Below are 17,392 nucleotides of genomic sequence, written 5' to 3'. Positions count from 1 at the left end.
AATATGTTAAGGATTACTTATTAAAACAAAACCTCTCATTGTGGTCATGCTTTGTTAACAAATGTACACAATTGCATTAAGGTCTTTGAAACATTAAAATATTTTTTGGCAGAGAAAATGGATGACCTCACCCAGCAACTCTTCAATGACATACAAAAAGAAGAAAACCAGCGAATGTATGTAATCTGAGTTTTATTTCTTTGAAACAGAATTCATTTTTTCCTCTTTCCCTACCTCTTTTTCTCCTTCTGCAAATGTATTATGCTGACATCACTTATGAACCTCCATGTTCTTGGGCATTAGTGCTGGTACTGGTGTGCTTCATGCTAGGTATTTAATTTGCAGTAAAAATACTGTCATTCATCAACAAATGGCTATTGTTTTCAACATGCTTCTCTTGGATCAAGTGTTTATTCCCCAATAACTCTTTTCCAGTACAAGACAGAGAACCTTGATTATCAGAGAAATGCAGTTCTCTGAAGTGTGAAGAGAGCAATCAGTCACTGTTCTTGAGGACTGGAAGCTCAGTGGTGCTGATTTCAGCTGCCAATAACTTCAGACTTTATTAAGAGGACTTCTTTTGCTGATTTTCCTGCTTTGCTCATTACCTGTGGGGTGCTGGAAGCTAGTCCAATCCAGCAGAGTCTGGTGGTAAATGGAGTTTCCTGAATGTTTTTACTGAGATGGACACAAGGCTCTCTGTTGCTGTGTCCTTCTTTAGTGCTGACTGTGGCCATGAGTGTAGTGGAAAGCTGCTCAGGTAGGCTGACTCACAGAGTTAGAGAATGGGCCTTTAGGTAGCAAAAACTCAGTTTTGCCTTGAATTCCATCCCAGTATCATTATATCATCTGTAAAGAAATCTAGGGATGTTCTCCTCCCATTACCATCCATTATGTGGGTGGGTTCTGGGGGATGTAGGATAGCATTTTCAGGTAATTATGGTTCATTTAAATGTTCTTCGACAAAGCATGTCCTTCAAATTGGCACTAAGAACAAATGTAGACAAATAAAATTGCCTTTTCATTGTGTTCTTTAGGATACTTGAGAAAAATTTCCAAAACCAGAAGCAGGAATATGAAAAGGAGATTGAATTATTCAAGGGAGAAATTAAGATTCTGAAAGAAGAAAAAACTCAGCTACAGCAACAAATTCAGCAAGAAATTATCATTCAGGATGGCTTGAAAATGGAAGTAGGACAGCTTAAAAAACAAGCACAGGTAAAGCATGGCACGTTTAATTTTGGAGTCTTTGCTAGATAAAGCAAGTGGTGAATGTGCATGTTTTGTTTATAGATTATCTTCACTAATTTTTATATTTCCAGTGCATTTTTGGAACAACATTGTTGTTAATAAGCTGTATTTTATACATCACTATATTGCATTGTTCTCATGTAGTAGACAATGCAAGTTACTGCTCACAGAAATAAGTGCATGTTTTCAAGAGTAACTGTGCTTGAATATTTATAAATTTAAAAGTATTGACCATTTTTTTCCTTCCCTTTTCCTGAGAAAGTATTAGTTTCTAAGGGTATTCTTCATACATGTAGTCTATAAACTGAACCTTAAATTAGTGTAAAGTCATATTTTTGTTCTCTTAGTCAATTCCATTGTACAAACATACTTTTTTCAGTACCTCACATTACTGTTCTGCTCTGATGCCTGAGAACCAGTGAACCTTGAACACAATGCATTTTAAGTTTTTCACCATATTAACTTGTTCTTAATTATAATTATGATTTGACTGATATCAGCCCTTGTCATCCACTCTTTGTCTCAGTATATGATTTCTGTTTGATTCAGAAAATACCCGAGTTGCAAAAGGAAATTGAACTTCTTCAGACCCAAAAGTTGGATGTTGAGAAGCAGGCCCACTCACAGAAGCGAGAATTGAGGGGTAAGCTACATCCCAGCTAGTGCAGACAATTAACTCCTAACTGCAGGGTGAGCCAGGCCACTTTAAACTGATCTCTTTGATGTCAGCTGTGACAGAACTCCAGTTCTCTTTCCCATCCCATGGTGGTTTCATTCCATTCATACATACAGTGTACAAAGTGTTCACTGAATACTGACATCTGGAAACTGAATTCAAACATTTCTCCTTTGTGCTTAGAAATGAATACTAATGACTTAAGCTTCACCTAGAATTTAAGCTTCATTCAGAGTTTAACAAGTGACCTGAAAATCTGTAAACACTACATATTATATAGTTTTCATTCATCCTGTCCTTTCCTTTGTCTTGGTCTTAAATAACTTGGTGAGATGAGTTCCCTTTGGAAGAATGTACTTAAGAAGCACTACTGTTATCAACTTTGTTTAATGATAATAATGCCATAGAGCAAACCTGTATTTGCATTTAATGTAGTAACCCAGCACAAGATAAGTCATCTATATGACTCTAGGAGTTGCCCAGATTCAGACCAGGAAGATGTAAGTTTGCATTTCAAGTTTAGAAAAAAACCAGTATTTAGTGGTGCATCAACCTAATGCTCCTACATGTCCCAAAGTAGAACTGAGTCCCTTGTGGTATTCCTGTGATAAATCAGATATATTTACTGAGCACCAGGAAAGAACCTTGTAGGTTTAGGAAGAGGATGGTTTGATCTTCATAATGAAACATGCAGAGAAAATAATAAGTTTTATAAATTTTGTGGGTTTTTTTTCCAGAAAAGATGTCAGAAGTTACAAAGCAGCTTCTTGAAAGTTATGATTTTGAAGATGTAAGAAGCAGGTAATTTTGTTCTGAGGCATCTTCAAGGAAGCTTAAGAAATGCATTATGGTCACCTGCACACTAATGGTTCTGCCTTGCATTCTAGACTCTCTACAGAGGATCTGGAGCACTTAAATGAGGATGGAGAACTGTGGTTTGCTTATGAGGGCTTGAAAAAAGCCACAAGGTTGGTTCAGTTCTTCAGTGTTTCCATAACTCCAAGCTGTGACCTAGAAGATAAATCAAAAGATCAGTGGATAACAAATTTTACAGTGCAGTACTGAACTTCTGTTAAGGAAGTGAACAAACACTACATTATATAATGAGCTAAGCAGTTTAAAATCTGTTGAATAAACTTCTACCAAGCCAGTGAGATAAGTGTGTATGTGTCAGTCAGGGAAATGTGTTTCCTCTGAGATATCATGCATAACTTTCAACTCCTTTAATGCACAGGTGAGGTAATGGAATGTGTCTGTGTTAATCACAGTACTTTGTTTTCACTTTGCATTAAATTTGACCCATTTAATCAAGGACTTTCTACATCTGCCATGTTCTTTCTCCCTTTTGTTTTAACAGAGTATTGGAAAGCCATTTCCAGTCTCAGAAAGAAATATATGAGAAGGAGATTGAAGGTTTGAACTTCAAAGTTGAACATCTTAGTCAAGATATTAATCATCTACAGAAATTATTCAGAGAGGAAAATGACATAAATGATGGCATTCGGCTTGAAGTTAGCAGGCTAACTTCAGAAAATCTGGTAAGCTACAGCTGCAGAAGTACAACCCAGGTGTGTTTGTGGCACTCAGTGCTGTGCTCTTGTCTTTGAAATCTCAAGGCTCAAACAAACAGGGCCAGGTAAGATGGCACATCCATGAGCCTCTTTCCCTGCCTGCTGGGGTGCTGTGTAAGCAGACAGCCAGATTTACTGTCTGAGTGTCCAGCCTGCTGGGGCAGCCTCACAGAGACTTACTGCCTTTTCATTTGCATGAACTTGGATTTGAGATTTTTCTCAGAAGCCTCCTCAGAGTTCTGAGGCTCTCCCCACCAGAGGGCAGCTACACATTCCAAAACCAGCCACAGGCATGGCTGGAGAGCCTGACAACTGGTGCTGAGCAAAACTGACACAAGGAACTTGTTCCAGAAGATAGCATATGCCTTACCATTTTTCTGAAAAATAATCAAAGAAATGTTTTCGAAACAGAGTTACATAAATTGAAAGTAAAAGGAAAAGTTATTTATTATATTATTTTTAATTGTTCTGTGGAATGTTAAGGGTTTTTTTTTCACTGTTGATTGAACGGGGGAAATTAAAACCATGGTATAATTGGCTTTAAATTGGAACAGAACAATGGTAGTAGTTGAACAGTCCAACAATTTGATTAGCTCAGTATTTAATTTTTAAGAGTGGCCAACAGCTGGTACCTCAGAAAAGTTAAACAAATCAGACAAGCAGGCAGCAATTCCCCCCCAGAGCCACTCTCTGGTGTGGACTATTTGCAGTTGAGAGTCATGGGGTAACTTAGGAACCACTGCAGGGATTTGAAAAGAAGGAAGGTGCTGAGATACACAATCTTTTTCTCTAAAAGGTGATCCCAGATCTCAAGCAGCAAGTTGCTGAACTTGAAAATCAAAAATTAGATCTTGAAAACCGTCTCCAAGAGCAGACCGTAAAGTTGAAAGGTAATGGTCCCACTGAGGTCCTCAGTCTTTCAGTTGTTTGGGATGAACTTGATGAATTCCCTGGATCTGAAATTTCAAAAGCTGAATTAATATTCCATAATGACTTCATTTCCTTATTACTTACGTTCTTATTAGTAAAATGAAAGAAATGCAATGAAAAAAAAGTGTTGTATAGCTTATATCTCTTCTTAAAGATACATGCAAATATGTGCTTGTTTTACCTTTTTGAGGTCATTCTGTTCTATGGTTTGGATGTCTCCAAATTTATTCCATAGGGTCTGCTAAGAATATGTGGAATGTCCCTTGAAAACAGTCATTAAAAGGAAAGATCATTTGGAAGTTAAGGCATACTCTATGAGGTGAACTTAAGAGAATGCTGCAAAACTCAGAGTGGGGGACAGAGGGAAAAGTTCTTCTTTAGAAGAAGTTTAGGAAAGCATAGTCTGCTGAGGATTTAGAGTCTCTTAACTGCAGGCAGTTAGGCAACTGATTTAAAATTGATGAGTAGTTTTACTGCCAACTGCAACAAGTTATTAGTATCAAAATTCTTCATGCCATGTAATTTTCTGTATGGTATGGAGTAGTCATATATTTCTCTGATACATTATCTGGCAAGTAATTCAATTTCATTAGATGAAACAAATTATGAGTGTGAGAAAAAGATTTACTAAATACTAGTACTGAACAGTAAATACCTTTGGTTGTGTTCTTTCTGTTTTGTTTTGGGATTTGTTGCCATTTATTATTGAAAAAAATGAAAGAGATGTCAAATCGGCTGCATTATGAGCTGGAACGGGATAGGACACAAAGAAGGTAATTTTTTATTTTTTTCTTTTTAATATATGAAATGTAGTCACTCTGAGCTGTGGTAACAGAGTCACTTTAACTCCTAAAAGTATTACATTCCACTTAAGATTTGCCTTAGGGTGTTCTGTACTGTTAATAACTAATGGACAAATATGGTCTTACTGTGCTTCCACAAAAGATTGAAGAAGACTTCTTACCTATTTTTAGAACTACTGAGGCCCAGGATGGAGTAGACATAAAAGAAGAAGAGAGTCTGAAGGACACAATCCAAGGAATTGAGGGGCTGAGCAATGGCTTGATGCAAGATGAAGTCCAGGATGAAGTACAAAGCAAGATAAAGCAAGTGACAACTCGACTTGCTGTGGAAAACATGGTGAGGAAATGAAATTGTCATTAAGAAACTATACCTGAAATGCAGAATAAAAGGAATGAAATTATTATTTTTATGGTATGGATAGGATGTTTCTTCAATTAATTGAGGCAGAAAAAAGATATGAAGGTGTTTCTTCCAGCAAATATAAGTGAAAGCACAATGCACCTTGATTGTGGCAATAACATGGAGAAATAGAATAATTTTTTTCATTGTGTTTACTCTGAACTCACTGACTTTGAATATTACAGGATCTTGAAGAAAAGCTAGACATGAAAGACAGAATAATAAAAAAATTAGAAGATCAGATCAAAACTCTGACCAAGACTATTGAAAAAGGTAAGATATTATTATGTGATTTATTTTGTCTAATAACTTTGAAAGCTCAGTGTCTGAAGAAAAAAAAAAAATTAAAAGGTGGAGTTTGGGGTGGAGATAAAATGTGCCAGGGGAGTCATTAACACAAATTACATAAAAGTCCTTTCCTGCTTTGCTTTGTTTCCCAGCTAAGCCATAGGCACACAGGGTGTGTATGATAAAGGTGAAGGCAGAGGGATGAGGCCCTGCCAACAGCAGTTACTGCAAACCCTCACACAAACTCTGCCTGAGCCAGCAATGTTAGTTCTGCTTCTGACAAGGAACTCCTCCCATGAGCCTTCCAGTGGCAGAGGATTCCTGATGTGAAGTTAGTCTGTACAGAGCTCTTCCAGAGAAGTATTTCTTCACTACAGGATACTCTCAAAAACACTGCAGAGTTGTCTAATGTAGAGGTGTAACCTTGCTGTTTATTTTTCTCATTACTGCAGTGAAGCTATTCATGAATAATATAAATGTTACTTAACTCATAATGCTTGGAGCCATAAGCTAAGAACATTAGTGTGGACAAGACCTGTACTCTCTCTTTTACAGAGAAAACTGCTTTTCTCCAATAGTTTGTTGTAACATGACCATTAGTTTAACCATTTACCTGGAAGTAACAGTGTTTTTATGTTTGACAGCTGAAGCCCATGCACCCATTGTGCCCAAAGAGTACATTGGAATGATGGAGTACAAAAAAGAGGATGAAGAAAGGATCATCCAGAATCTAATCCTTGGTATTTTAGTAAAACTTGGAATTTTATAAGGCATCAACAATATTCAGAACACTGTAAAAAACCTGCAAGGCACCATATTTCACTTACATTCAAAGTTGTCTTTTTCCTATTCCCTTTCCAGCAGTACAGTTTGAAGGCTCTGTATTGCTCTCTTTCCACTGCCAGACATTTCAAGTACAGAAGTGCTTTATCTGTGTAAAAATATATTTTCTGACTCTACATAATGCTGACTCCATTATCTTTCTTACTATTTATCCCCCTCTAAAGCTATAAATCTCAAGAGCACAGCAGGGACTTGAATTTGCTTTCTTCCTGGTCATCTGCTAAGTCTGTAAGTCACTTTTATCTATTGTGATGGTTACTGTCCTGTCTGTCCTTTCCATATCTTCACTGAAAGGAGCTGTACTTCATGTTTGTCTTGTAAAAGTCCTTCATCTGAGCTACTTTACAATGCCAGTCTTGCTGCCAAACCACCTTTTCTCATTAGTTTACAATTAATAGTGAATTTGACAAATTTTCCATGCACATTTGTACCATTATTAAATTAACAACACCTACCTTTTCTTCTCACCTCCTTCTCACTTGTTTATATTTTTGTGAACAAAGGTGTGGCCCTAAGCAATGCTGGAATTTGGTGAGACATCCAGTGGATAGTTAAATGCTATTTGCTTTTTTGAAGTTGTCCTGCCTGGCATGGCCCATGCTGGACCTTAGAATTCACTACAATAGTCTCCTGCCCCTCAAGAAAATATAATTAATAGTCATATGTGAGCAGTACTGTTACAGAAGTTTTCAGAAACAAGCAATTCACCAGTAAATCAGTTATCAAGTGACTGATGAATACAGAAAGGAACAGCATGGTGCTTATCTTTTTCAGAATGACACATTGAAAATTGGAATTTTGCATAATAAACCATGACTCTCCTCTGTGCAGATTTAAAGCCCCGTGGAGTTGTAGTTAATATGATCCCTGGCCTTCCAGCCCACATCCTGTTCATGTGTGTGAGGTATGCAGATTACCTGAACGATGCTGACATGCTGAAGTCTTTCATGAATGTCACCATTGATGGCATCAAACAGGTTGTTAAGGTAGGAGCTCTGTTTGATTGTACTCTACTGTATTTTCTGATTTTTAACACAAGGTTTACAAAATGCATGCGTGGTACTTGGGCAATGCCAACACTTCCATTTGATGATATTCCTAGAAGGGAATGAAAATAATTAGTGACATTCTTTCTGAGGTTTATAGTAGCATCCCTGTAAAGGCTGCAGGTCTGCTGTGCTGAACATGGAATTCACAAAATGCATTAACATAAATTAATTTTATCTGAAGATGTTGTTGACAAAATCATTTAAAGTATTTTATATTTTACAATGAGTAGCTAATTAGCTGAAGTGCACCTGTGCTTTCAGCACTGGTGAAAGCCAGAGACACAGAAATGAGGCTGGTATGTCTGGCAGCAAGCTGGCAGGGGACTCTGAAGAGGTTTTGCACTGCTTGGCTGCTGGTGTAATTCAACTTGTCATCTCCACTGCAGCACTAGAACCCAAACAATTAAAATCAAATTTCCAGCCAGTGTACAAAACTAAATTATAAACAAAAATTGCTGTGCTGTATGCATAACAAATTCAGCTCTGTGAATGCTTTATTATGGATTTATAATGGAACACCAGACACAGGGAGGAAGCAGAGGCAGAAATGTGCTGTGTTTTATGCAGCTGAAAATGTACAGAGAATGTCTGTAAGTTTGTACACAAATTTATAGCACAGTTTATCTATTAGAGAAGCTTGTGTTTAGTCAGCTAATAAAAATGAGAGATGGATAGAACTGTGTTTATATGTATTTCAGTTTCATTTGTGAATGCAGATGTTGTTCACACTTCTCTGCAGGAAGCCCTCCAGCACACTCCCTATCCATAGGAATTGTAAAACTGTTTGTTCAGGCTTATTATTTAGCTTGTGTGCCATGTAAGGATACTTAAGCAGCATTTACCAAACACAAGAGGGATCTTTGCTGTGTGTCAGCCTGAAAACAGAGCAGGATTTGTTCATTACCTTACAGATGCCCTGTGCTCCTTCTGCTGTAGATAAGCTCTATTCTGCCAATGCTCTAATGGTCTAAAGTTTAATTACTGAATTAACTTTGTGAGACAATACAATAGTAAGACTGCTTTACTTACCATTTTCAGGAACATTCAGAAGACTTTGAGATGCTGTCATTTTGGCTTTCCAATACATATTATTTTCTTAACTGTTTGAAGCAGTACAGCGGGGAAGAGGTAGGATTGATTTCATAAAATAATTTCACTACTTTTGACAGAATTTAATTGGAATTTAAAATAGAATTAATTAATAACTATTCACCAGCTCACCAGTGTTCCTTACAGGTATTTATATATTCACACTGTTCTTCAGTGGTGTTATGTGTCTTATTCAAGTAATAAGACAGTATAGAATTAATGGATCAAGAGAAAAGAAGGAAACATCAAAGTGCTTAAAGTAGGTTAAAGCCATGACGTGGAAGCTGCTATATAATTTGAATCTTTCCACCTCAGTTTAATTTGAGCTGGTCTTCAGATATCCAGCTGTGTATATATATAAAACAGCTTTACTATTTTATAATTAGGGCCATTCAAATACTTACTGCTACCAAAATAGAAGAAAACCTCTGGAAAGAAGCAAAGCAATAAACCATTCCAGTTTTTCCTTTACTTCACTCGCTTCTTTAAACTAATTCTCATCCTGAGATTCAAGTTTCTTTTAATTCTTTTTAGTTGGAAAGTCGCACAGTGTTTTTAATGAGGTTTTCTAGAACTGGAGTTGGAGATGCTCCCTCTTGTGGCCACTCTGGGCTCACACAAAACCCAAACCTGTTAAACTTCCTTACCAACACTCTGTAATTGGGGTTGCAGCAGTAGGGAAAGCTCTGAATCCAGAATTTACTTTTAATCTACATTCAGACACCTCACGCAGATTAGGATTCTGAGTACATATTTGAAGCCAGAGTTTTGCTAATGAAAAGTCCAAAAATAATATCCCTTTGCAACAATATACCATGTAATTTTTTTTGTTGTTGCCATCATAGTTGGAAGAACTATATTGTTGGCTTTTTTTGTGTGTTTTTTTGGGTGTTTTCTTGTTTGGTTTTTTTTTTGAGGGGTGGGGTGGACTAGAGGGGGCAAGAGGAGAACAGGGAAAGTTTGCTTTCTGTTGAAGAGATCTAGGAGTTGCTCCAAAGTTCATTGTCATCTATGCATGTCTGTCCTTTGGCTTTAGGAGCAGTGCAAACATCAGCATAAACTGGAGAATTAAGTACAGGAAGCATCCATTGAAATTAGCTGTAGCTTTGACTCATTCTGAGACTGTGTTCAGCCCAAGATGGAATGAGTAACTCCAACACATTGCAGTAACAATTTATTATAATTACCACATTACCTGATTTCTATATTTGCAACTCACTTATAGGAATTCATGAAGTGTAACACTCCACGTCAGAACAAGAACTGTTTGAAGCATTTTGATCTCTCAGAATACAGACAAATTCTCAGTGATTTGGCCATTCGAATATATCACCAGTTTGTTATTGTGATGGAGAACAACATTCAGCACATGATTGGTAAGAGCAGCAATCCAAGAGGACCTAAAAGTAGCTTGTGAAGGGTATGAAGAAACCTTATACTGGGAGGCAGAGGGTGGGACAGACTCCTTTCTCCTGGTGTTTATACATAGGTGTTCCTGCATGTGTGTTTCTACATGTAAAATTTCACTGAATCATATATTCCCAGACTTTTTCTTCAAAAACTTCCTAGTGAGGATAAATGCTGTGAATCTGAGCAACATCATACAAAAATAAAAGGCTCTTTAAAAATTGTGTGCTTCGGAAGCCTTTGTCAGTATTTTATTTTTCTTGTATCAATTACTTTCTAAAATAGAAAGTAGGTTTTGTTCAATAATTAATGTAACTGAAAGGAGCCTCAGGAATTTGGATTTTATCAGTTATTTTCTGTTGTATTTCAGTACCAGGCATGCTGGAATATGAAAGTCTTCAAGGAATTTCTGGCTTGAAACCTACGGGGTTCCGTAAACGTTCTTCTAGCATAGATGACACGGATACCTACACTATGACCTCTATCTTGCAGCAGCTCAGCTATTTTTACAGCACTATGTGTCAGAATGGCTTGGACTCTGAGCTCCTAAAGCAGGCAGTGAAGCAGCTTTTCTTTCTGATTGGAGCTGTCACCCTCAATAGTCTCTTCCTCCGCAAGGACATGTGCTCCTGTAGAAAAGGAATGCAGATAAGGTAAAGCCAGTAAAGCTTCAACAAGCTTGAGAATGAATTTTTAACACTTGTATGCAATGGCCTTTACCTCTAAGTCACTGGATATTCTGTGACTGTTGTGCTGGAAGTAGCCAATTGTTTTTACTTCTTTTGGAAAAGCAAATGTTTGTATTTTGGGCTGAGCTTTCTCAACATGACAACTATAAATTGTTCTTTCCATGGAAACTTTAGTGGAGGAAAAGGCAGAGAAAATTACAGTCTGAAGCTTAAAGTCAGACATGGTTAGGATTCTTTCCATGCTAGCTCATCTGTGATGTGACCAACAGTATTTTTAATTCTTTCTTACTGTAGTGAACAGGTGCAGTGTCCCAGGGCTGGCAGAGATACAAAAGCTGACTTGCATGTTTCATGCTCTGTGATGAGACAGGCACTGAGAAAGAGCCTTGGAGGGTGAAGCATCATCTCTCATTGCAAGCATTAAGGAAACATGCTCCTAACTGTTTAGCAGAAGAAACAGTGCATTAGTCAGTCTGCACACTCAGGTGAAGGAAAATCAGTAAAATCCTGGCCCATCTGGGAGCATTATTAGAAGAAAGCTGGTCATCAGTTATAAGCCTGGCCCTACTTTGTAGCAGCCAAAATTGTTCTTATTTCCTGTACACACTCAGTTGTAAATAGATGTTTTAATGCCATACAGTGCAGTAGACTTTGCCAGTATATGTTAGAATTTTCTGTAAACAGCAGCTAAACTAATAACTCTCTATTAGCCAAGCTTTAAGAAATAGTGAACAAAAAATAAAAACTGAAATGCAACAAGGATTTAATTTATAGTTCAATAAGCTATTAATTGTTTGATTTTTATGATCTGCAGGTATTGTTTTTAACTTAAAATGTATTAATCTGAGCACAACATTAGAAGAGTATTTCTTCTTTAGAGTCTGCAAAGTAACTTGCTCCTCAAGGGGAACCTGACATTTCTGTTCTTTGTTCATGGTTTAACCCAGATGTAATATCAGCTACCTGGAAGAATGGCTTAAGGACAAGAATCTTCAAAGCAGCAATGCCAAAGAAACTTTGGAGCCTCTGTCTCAAGCAGCCTGGCTCCTTCAGGTTAAGAAGACCACAGATGATGATGCCAAGGAAATATGTGAACACTGCACATCTCTTTCTACTGTGCAGGTAATGAAATATCTATTTTCTTCTGGCAGCATTGATTGCAGAATCTTACCTATCTAAAATAATTTGTTGCAAAAAGCCATTGGACTTTCCTTTCATAAAAGTAGCATTCCTCACCATTCCACATCATCACTTGTTAAACTGTAAATTTAACTCTTTATTCCTGATTGTTTTGAGCATTTTAACTGCTCCCATGGTGAATGCTTCCCTGCTTTGTTGTATCCCACATTTTTGTTCCACAATGTATTTTTTTAGTATGTCACAGAGGTTTTTTATTGTTTTCCTTAATCAGTTCAGTTTTTTCTACATCTCCTTGATCTGCTGACACCTCTAGAAATGAGTCAGCAATCTTCATATATGTAACAACTCATTAGGTGACAAGCCAAAATTCTCTCTTTACTGTAAAATGTTTCACTGAAACTTCAATTAAATATCAGTAAGAGTGTCATAATAATGCTTTGTCTTCACCCTTTTTATGACACACTAAAGCAGTCTTCTGTAATTTGAGCAGATAGTTAAGATCCTGAACTCATACACTCCAATAGATGACTTTGAGAAAAGAGTGACTCCGTCGTTTGTTCGCAAGGTCCAGGTAAGAGCTGCAGCTGCTCTTGCTCATCTTCAGTTTGCAGGATGCTTCATGTGAGTTTTGATGCTTTATAGTTGTACTTGACCTTTACATCACATTATTGCTAAGTTGCTCATCTTCTAGACACTTGAAAGTGATGCAAGTAAATCTGTTTAACATCATGGAAAAGCAGGATTTGCTGTCAGAAGAAAGCAATGTCCTGGTTTTGCTTTGATTCTTAATTCAGTGTTTTCACACTCTTTCTGTTCTGATTTCAGGCTATGCTGAACAACCGTGAGGAAGTTCCACAGCTCATGCTTGATACCAAGCATCTCTTTCAAGTGACATTTCCTTTCACCCCCTCTCCACATGCTTTGGAACTGATACAAATCCCCAGCAGCTTCAAACTTGGCTTTCTCACGAGGGTTTAATAAAGCCAGTGAATTGGGATTTCCTCAGAGACTCTCTAAAGACAGCAGACTTTCATGGTTCATTTCACCAGCTGGTGGATAGTATGGCAGCAGTGAATTAAGCTGTTAAAAACTTGTTCTTTGGTCAAGACTTGAACAGAAGGAGTACTTTTGACTTGTTATTTCCTTCTCCCTTGTCTTACTCTTCTTCCTTCATTGCAGTCCAACAAGAGTAACTTTATATCATCACCAGGACACAAAGTTTACCATGCAGTTTTTAGTCCAAACCTGACAAAAGGGCATTTATCTGACAAGTTTGCATTGCTGCCCTGTCAGAAACAGTCAGAGGGGAAGACTGCCAAGTGATAGATGTTACTGCTTTACAATTTTCTTTGCCTTCACTTCCTGTAATGAGAGGGGTTTTTTCCTTCCCAAAGCAATATTATTCTTTGCCTTGATATACTGGATCTGTTTGAGACTGGCTTTCACGTCTCTGTGAACAGGGGAACTGAGATCAGTCTCAGAGAATGGCTGTTACAAACACACAATGTCTATTTGCAGGCAGGCTGGCTTGGCTCTTTGAGTGCTTGCATTGCAGCTCAGGCACTCTGCACAGCTCTTTGGCCAGAGCAAGGACTCAGGTGCTCTTCTTGGAGACAAGTTTCAGTTTTGTTCTCTACAGTGGCAAGTTTGAATTCAGTGTCAGTTATTGTAATAAAAAAGCTAGATATAAAATGCATGCTATGATCCAGGTTTGAATTACAAGCTTGTTTGTCTGAAAGACAGGATCCATCTCCTGGTTTGGTTCTGCAGTGCAGGTATGCACACATCACCTTTCTGCCTTTCTCATTTTGCTGGTTTCCCTCCTCCAGTCCAGAGACTGAGTAGGAGCAGATGCAGCAACTGTGGTCTGGTGTTGATGATAAACCAAGCTTAATTCCTTACATTTCACCTTTACTTACATAATTTCAGTTGCAGGAACCTTAAATGCAGAAATGGTCTCCTTTCTGCTTTGTTCAGCCTTCTCCCTGTGGTCAGGGAGTAAAACAGTAACTTTATTGAGTTCTGAACCCTGTCAGAACAACAGGGGAAATTCACCTCACCACAAGGGTGACTGTCCTTAGATAGGTAACTAATGCTGGGTTCTAGCTACTTTGTTAGCCATAGTTATTAAAATCAAGTACTAATAGTTACAGGATTATAATGAATTGAGTTAATTTAAGGAGCAATTTCTTTGATTTTATTATTATTATTATTAATACAGTGTTAGTAATTGCCTAATTTCACAAACAATCTCAAAGTATAAAGAGGGAATCATTCTTGCTGTTTAGTGTTCTTGGTGCTTACCATGTACAGTGTCATATTCCTCAGGATATCCACAGAAATATAGTCAAAATTAATGAAGGAAACATTTTGTGTTTTGTTCAATAACAATACAAGCTGTACAAAAGATCACACATGTAGGTAGACTAGTATTTTAACATATTAAATAAAGTCATTTTAAATAAATCTGTAGTTCTTTGTGTGATACAATAGTTATGTTTTCAATGTAGAATCATTTGAAAGAAGTTAGAACTATGTGAACATTTGTGAGTGTTGTCTGTCTTGTATTGCACCATAAACATTTATTTAATTTAGTTGCTTTGCTGTAACATTGTGTATCTTCCTGTCAGCATTGTGTGCTGTCCTTGGCTCCTCATGAATTTCTGGAAATAGTTTCATGAAAGCCACTTTTGTTGCTGCAAGTTGTGCACAGCCTTTTTTTGCAGCTCCTGGAGCTGTGTCTGTTACCTGGGCTGAGGAAAATAAATGACAGCCCACTCTTGCATCCACATCACAGAGAAGTGTCAAGGTGTGTGTGCTGTTATGACAAAAATTGTTGATCAAGGAAAACTGTTCTGACAATTTGATGCTTTGTTTCTTTGAGAGCTTCATGTGGAGTGTGCTATTAATACTGTGTGTGCAAACAACAAAGTATATTTTTAAAACCAAGTTTAAAATTATCCAGCTTACTGTATGCTCTCAGAAACTTACCTTGCTTTTGCTGATACTAATGCCTTCAGCTAGAATTTAAGTGCAGAATTCTTTCTGTTCTCTGTTACTGTTCTGATTATAAGGAGCAGTTTCAGTGAAGGCAGATACTTGAAAGAGGCATTACTGAGGTTTAACTTTCCTAGAATGATGCTAAAGGAGAAGGTATTTCATTGAAATGGGAAAGTGTTGATCCTTGCTGCAGGGGGAAAGCACTGAAATGGCTTATGGAGAGATGTGTAAGATGCTTTTGGCATTTTTGGATGTGTTTAGACATGTGACTCCTGCAATTTCTGGAAACAGAGCTCAGCAGCACAGGTGGTCCCTTTCAGCCCTGTGCTCCCATGACATTCTAATGGAAAATGATTAGGACAGGGTGCTTGTCCCCAAGTCTCTGCTGGGCTGAGATTTAGCCATGTTGTTTTTCTCTCATTTTAACTCGAATCCCCTTGACTACCAAATGTGAAATCCTAGCAGGAGTTCAGTGCCTTCCACTGACTCTTAGTAGTAGATGTGACCTTCAGCACTTCTTAAATTTTTCAGACATGTTTTCATAAATTTCCCAAAAAATTTTTCAAAGACTGGAAGAAAAGCAGCAAATTATAATCCAATTGACTTTACATTTATTGTCTTAGAACAGGAGAACTGTAAAAGTTTAACCAAGGAAGAACCAGCATAGATACTAATCAATTTGTTAGACTTGTAGATTTTTTTAAGAATATGAGATAAACTTAATATTGGCAGTGCTGTTGGTCATAATATAAAGCTGATAGTTGCAAAAATCAGTTGTCAGTCACCTCCCCAATAAATTTCAACTTCAATATTTGTTAACAAGCAAATCTTTGTTTATAACCAAACCATCATAATCCTGCTGTATGGAGCAGGCAGGTCTGCTCTGGCTTGCCTAATAGTTTCTGTTCTTTATTCTGTGTTCTAAAAGAGGGCAGTTAAAATAAAGTTATCATCAGTAATCCCCAGTAACTGATCTGAGGTGATGCAACTGGAGAGACTGAGCTTTAAATACCTTTAAGTAGAATTAATAGGAAGGTTGTCTTTCTGTGTTAGCAGCTGCACAGGGCTTACTTGGTCATCTTGAGAATCTCCAGGTTCTTGTTCTCTGAAAAGGTGAGTCTTTTTTTTGTATTTTGTAACAAGATTCATTGTACAGAATTTCTCTGCAATAATGCATTTCCTAATGATTGACCATTTTTAAATTTCTAGTGTAAGTTTAAAAACCTAGTAAGATTAAAATTTCAGGCCACACTGCTGGAAGTTGTAATGGGTATAGACCTTTTTGCTTTAAACATCTTTGTAAAATTATGATAGTGATGGATTTGTATACTGTCTCAGGAGTAATACTGCTTTTTAATTATTCAGAACTTTTGATGGCTTCTCTTGTAGCATAATTTTGTAATGTGTCATAATCTCATCTGAAGTAAAATACTGATAGCAGGTATGATTCCTACTGAACATTATTTCAGCAAATTCTCATATTTTATCAAAGATTAATTATGCCTAGAGTATTTATTCCAAGCCTAATAGATCATTGTCAAAAGTGTCTGGAGCTACTGATGACATTTTGTTCAAATAAGATCAGTGGTCCCTCAGGGAACCACTAATTCTGTAAGAACCTTGGAATAACAGGTTATTCAGTTGTGAATGTCCAGTTTTAAGGATCTGGGAGAGCTGAGCCCAGGCACTGCAGTCATTTTACAGCACTGAGCACAGAGAAGCTCCCTGGAAAGGGTGGCAGCTTGTGGGCTCAGGTTCACATTTGCAAAAAAGTACATTTAAAGCTTCAGGCCATATTTGCTGCTTTTCATCAAGTGGAACATAAACCTCCTTGACTGTTGACTGAAATCTCCATGCAAATTTTAAATTATTACACTGCAGTTCCTTCCAGGACAGATTTCTTCCCACATATTTTGGGATGAAGTCATGCTTCCCCTGGAGACAACAGCAAAACTTTTATTGACTTAAGAGTGGGCAGGATTTTTGAGTTTATTATCTCAGTTTTTAAATAGTCCACTGAAATACATAAGAATAAGCAGCAGAATGGAGACAGGTACACAGAGTAAAGTTTGGTTGGATTTTTGTGTAATATCCAGCCAGACAAATCCTAAAATGTCTTATTTTCTTTAGTTCCATTTAAATCTCTGTTGCAATAACTACTTATGATTGTTTACCACAAATTCATTTTTATGTACAAGTCTAAATAATGTTGAAAACTTACATTTCTAGAAGAGGTGAAAGGTCCCATTTTCCCTA

The 17,392-nt window shown here is 37.3% G+C and overlaps 1 protein-coding gene across 2 annotated transcripts in view; it reads left to right on the top strand.

Moving 5' to 3' along the window:
* Positions 1-14,595, top strand: part of MYO5C (myosin VC) — a 32,571-nt gene extending 17,976 nt beyond the window's left edge. Inside the window, exons 24-41 of one of the 2 annotated variants that reach the window (XM_079318075.1) lie at positions 113-176; positions 1,038-1,218; positions 1,801-1,894; positions 2,665-2,728; positions 2,815-2,895; positions 3,285-3,465; positions 4,295-4,388; positions 5,150-5,201; positions 5,403-5,568; positions 5,817-5,904; positions 6,564-6,659; positions 7,594-7,748; positions 8,850-8,939; positions 10,126-10,276; positions 10,678-10,960; positions 11,944-12,118; positions 12,627-12,707; positions 12,962-14,595. In XM_079318075.1, coding sequence (XP_079174201.1) covers positions 113-176; positions 1,038-1,218; positions 1,801-1,894; positions 2,665-2,728; positions 2,815-2,895; positions 3,285-3,465; positions 4,295-4,388; positions 5,150-5,201; positions 5,403-5,568; positions 5,817-5,904; positions 6,564-6,659; positions 7,594-7,748; positions 8,850-8,939; positions 10,126-10,276; positions 10,678-10,960; positions 11,944-12,118; positions 12,627-12,707; positions 12,962-13,114 — 2,249 coding nt within the window. In that variant the 3' untranslated portion in view covers positions 13,115-14,595. Of the gene's footprint in view, positions 1-112; positions 177-1,037; positions 1,219-1,800; positions 1,895-2,664; positions 2,729-2,814; positions 2,896-3,284; positions 3,466-4,294; positions 4,389-5,149; positions 5,202-5,402; positions 5,569-5,816; positions 5,905-6,563; positions 6,660-7,593; positions 7,749-8,849; positions 8,940-10,125; positions 10,277-10,677; positions 10,961-11,290; positions 11,460-11,943; positions 12,119-12,626; positions 12,708-12,961 lie in introns of those variants that run through there. The other variant, XM_079318076.1, reaches the window with a different exon arrangement.
* The last annotated feature ends 2,797 nt before the right edge of the window (positions 14,596-17,392 follow it).

The sequence above is a fragment of the Erithacus rubecula genome (genome assembly GCF_903797595.1).
Source record: "Erithacus rubecula genome assembly, chromosome: 14".
NCBI classification, from domain to species: domain Eukaryota; kingdom Metazoa; phylum Chordata; class Aves; order Passeriformes; family Muscicapidae; genus Erithacus; species Erithacus rubecula.
This window is presented reverse-complemented; position numbering and strand designations above follow the sequence as displayed.